The sequence below is a fragment of the Antrostomus carolinensis genome, unplaced genomic scaffold (assembly GCF_000700745.2).
Source record: "Antrostomus carolinensis isolate BGI_N321 unplaced genomic scaffold, ASM70074v2 scaffold45963, whole genome shotgun sequence".
In the NCBI taxonomy this organism is placed as follows: domain Eukaryota; kingdom Metazoa; phylum Chordata; class Aves; order Caprimulgiformes; family Caprimulgidae; genus Antrostomus; species Antrostomus carolinensis.
In genome coordinates, this window is record NW_010305380.1 from 1658 (window position 1) to 5713 (window position 4056).

The 4056-nt window shown below is 48.2% G+C and overlaps 1 protein-coding gene across 1 annotated transcript in view; it reads left to right on the forward strand.

Moving 5' to 3' along the window:
- The first annotated feature begins 646 nt into the window (after window positions 1-646).
- GUSB (glucuronidase beta) overlaps window positions 647-4056 on the forward strand; it is a 9771-nt gene continuing 6361 nt past the window's right edge. The window contains exons 1-5 of the mRNA XM_010164769.1: window positions 647-834; window positions 1300-1481; window positions 2010-2152; window positions 2668-2855; window positions 3540-3692. Of these exons, the coding sequence (XP_010163071.1) occupies window positions 664-834; window positions 1300-1481; window positions 2010-2152; window positions 2668-2855; window positions 3540-3692 (837 nt within the window). The 5' untranslated portion in view covers window positions 647-663. The remainder of the gene's footprint in view (window positions 835-1299; window positions 1482-2009; window positions 2153-2667; window positions 2856-3539; window positions 3693-4056) is intronic.

Below are 4056 nucleotides of genomic sequence, written 5' to 3' on the forward strand. Positions count from 1 at the left end.
ACAACACTGCCTGCATATAATCCCTGTGTTAAAAATAAGCAAGTGAATTGACTCCATTGTATTCCTAAGGAACCAAGTGTTGCTTTCAGGGAGTGAGAAAGGCTGGACTCATCCCAGACCACCTCTATGGACCTTCCTTGGAGGATCTGGCCAAAAATATCCCCAGTGCTTCTACTACAGCTCTTAGCCTGAGAAGCAGCACCCTGTGCCAGTGAACTGACACCACCACACCAGCACAGTGCACCAAACGGCTGGAGCCGTGCAGAAGAAACTACAGCTTGTGGGAAGTCTCAGGCTGAAACAATAACCCGGGCCTTTATTCCCCCCCCCTAATTCTCTGATTTCACAATACCAGAGCCATTAATTAAAGCATTTCTGTATTATACCTCAGGAGGAGAAAAGAGATGAGCAGCTTCTTCCTGTAGGCACAGTCAGACTTGTGGACCTGGTATCAAGTAGGATTTGTAGAGGATCTGTGACACAACAGTTTCTAAACAGGTTTTCCCAAGGATTTCCACTTGGCAAAGGGATTGTAAGGCTGTCAGTGGAAGGGGACACCTCCAGCAGTAAAGGTTGAACAGTCAAAACTGTAATTTTCTTTTTTTTTATTATGTGTTCCCTCCTTTTCTGTGCAATTCCTGCCAGACCGGTCCTGTGATTGACATGCCAGTGCCTGCCAGCTTCAATGATATCACTCAAGACCCCAGCTTGGAGAATTACATCGGCTGGGTTTGGTATGAGAAAGAGGTGCTGCTTCCTCCCCGCTGGCTTCAGGAGGACCTCAACACCAGAGTGGTGCTCCGTTTCGATAGCGCCCATTACTACTCCATTGTGGTACGTTGGACGGGAAATTGTCCGTGTGTTTCCAAAATTACGCTGCACTAAAATCTCTCTCACTGCCTCTACAGCAAATACATCTCTGCCTAAATTTTATATCAGTTTCCTGTTTTCTTAACTCTTGCCTTAATTTTCCTCCAGCCAAGACCTTGGCCATGTTTCCCAGGTCTGTCTTCTCTGATCCTCCAGCATCAGGCCTGGTAACTAAAATATTTCCTTGCTATAAGATCTTCCCAAACCCACATCTCTCAGTGGGACTTGTTTGTACGTGACCCAGATGTAGCTCCCAGCAAAGGAAGGGCTGCTAGATTGATCCCTCAAATAGAAAGAGCCCAGAACAAGGCTCAGTGTTACTGGGAATCCCAACTGCCCTTTGCTGGGCTCCCTCCCTTCTCCCTGCTGTGCTTGCCACAAAAACCCAATAACCCTGTTTCTTGGACTCACGTGTGTCTTCTCCTGCAGTGGGTCAACGGAGTGCAAGTCATGGAACACGAAGGGGGCCACCTCCCTTTTGAAGCAGATATTAGCAGCATCATCCAGGGCAGCCCAGGGATCCCCTGCCGCATCACTGTCGCGCTCAACAACACTCTGACACCCCATACTCTGCCTCCGGGGTCAATTCAGTACATGAATGACAAAACCAGGTGAGTTGGGAACACACTGTACTGCTGAGCTCAGCCCAGGGATGAGAGGATGGGGCTTTATTCAGCTGCTGGTTCGTAAGACCCTCTGAGCAACTTTAAACCAGCATGGGTTGTATTTATGCCAAAATTCATCTGTCGAGCAGGGAGTTTAAGCTTTGGTGTTACGTGGAATCTGCACTGAGTTATTGCATCTGTTTTATGCATCACAAGAAACTGAGATTAAGTGATTTGCCAGGTTGAATTAATGGCAGATTTGACAAGCTTAAATTCAGCTGGGAACTGCAAGTACCAGCCATCCTGATGGATCTCACTTGTTCAGTGCATTAGCTGTTTGTTAACTGGCAGTCCCCTTCAGTGTAGCAGCAGTAATGCTACTGAAATATAGTTCCATCCTGCTGTGAAGACTATTTTACCAGCTAGCATCTATTTTTACATGACTATTTTACATTGCTAGAGCATCCATATGCTGCCTTCCATTCTTGTGTAATGAAACATAATGTAGCTATTTCTCCTGTCTTGCTCACTCAGGTATCCCAAGAACTATTTTGTACAGAACACCAGGTTTGATTTCTTTAATTATGCTGGAATCCATCGCCCGGTTGTGCTTTACACCACTCCTTCTGTCTACATAGATGATATTACTGTGACAACTACTTCATCAGAGAGCGTTGGTAGGTCCAGAACAATTACAGCAGCTACCTCAGGCTCCAAATGGAGATGACAAGGGCAGCAGAGAAAATATCCTGCAAAAGTCCAATTTAATTTGTCTTGTAGTGGCTTTTTCTTGAACCTGAGCTGGTCTGTTGCACAGCTCAGCAGCTGCAGGAATGTGGTAAAGAGTTCAGAAACCAGAAAAAAAGAAGTGCTTGCAAGACACTACTGTTAAAGTGAAAGGGTGATCAGGTGTTTCTCAAAGTAGAATTTCTTGGTAGGGGCGGTATTTCTGCCACTTAAATCAGGATTATCTCCAAGTAACAGAGTTGTACAATACACAAATCTTGCTGGAAACTTCTGGACCTCAAGACAGACAGGTCATGCTTCTTACATTCAATTCATGCCACTCTGTTGTTATTCTACGTCTTCCTCATTTTTTAATGCTGCTGTATGTGAAAACCCTTCAACATTTGATGTATGCATTTATCCTTTCATGGCAGCCTCTGATTGTCTTTTGTTTCCTTTGAACTAGCAATGGTGCAATATCAGGTATCAGTTGTTGGCAGCACACTCTATTCCTTGTCCCTGAGTTTACGTGACCAAGAAGGGAAAGTGGTTGCTACAGGTGATGGGCCAGCTGGAGAGCTAAAAGTCCTGAACCCAAATCTTTGGTGGCCTTACCTGATGCACGAGAACCCTGGATACCGCTACTCCTTAGAGGTAACAGCGACATTTCTTCCTGTGTTTGTTTCCTCTGACTGTCTAATAGAGTTAAGGAACTGCCATATGGCCCATCTTCCGTACTCATCTTCTCCCACGGATCCTGTTCACGTGACTGGAGTGGGATTGCTAATTATGCAGTAATCAAATCAAGCTTTGCCAGCTTCTTGGATGCTGAACTGAAAGTTCTGTTGGTGAGAAGAGGGGCATGCTTTTAAGAGAAATTAGTGCAGATGAGCTGCTGTGAGTTTCCAGAGGCTCAGGTTTGTACCTCTTGTGAGGAGATGACATTTTAGTCATTTTCTGCTATCAAGGTACAGGGCAGATGATGTGTACTGCTGCCTTCCCTGGGAGGAAGAAATGGCCCAGATGAATAAGGGGAAAAGAAACTAACTCTTAGACTGAACAAGCCCAAAAAGGGTCATCCAGGGTTCATTCTTCATCCTTCAGCTTCCCCAGCTTGGATTTCTATTTTCTGTTTAGTCAGACCTCGCTCCTTCCCTCAGGAGGCACCTGGGGGCCAAAAGAATCAGCTGAAGCAGCAGTGAGGAGCAGGCAGTGTGCTGAGGCAGGGCTGGGAAATGGATGGGCAGTCAGGGTAGCGCTGACACACAGCAGGGAGGGAGGACAGGGCATCCTTGTGAAGCCCAGCACATCACTTGCATCTCCCCCTTGGAAATCCAGGTGAAGATGCAGGCACAGGTGAACGGGGCATTGCTGGAGGACGTGTACACACTCCCGGTCGGCATCCGCACCGTCCACGTCACCAGCACGCAGTTCCTCATCAACGGCAGGCCCTTCTACTTCCACGGCGTCAACAAGCACGAAGACGCGGATGTAAGTGTGCGGTGCCCACGGTCGGGGCACATAATGGCGCCTCGCTTCGTGCTGCTGAGGCAGCGCCTGCTCTTACCTCCCCTTTCCACCCAGAGGGGCCGTTTCCTCACACCCTTCTCTCAGCTTGGGTGGATTTTGTGCCAGCATTAAGGAGACACCGTGCCCAGTCCTGCTATAGCCGTAACATCCCTCTCAGGGTGCATGAGGAAGCTCAGGGTGCGCTGGCAGAGGAGCCAAACAACCTCCCGGCCATGGCTTCCAGTCAGGGACAGCGCTCTGCTTCCCCACCCAGGGAAATGCCGGGGACAAAGGCTCCAGTGGGGAGAGCGGAGCCGCGGAGGAGCTGCAGAGCTGCGAGGTGCAG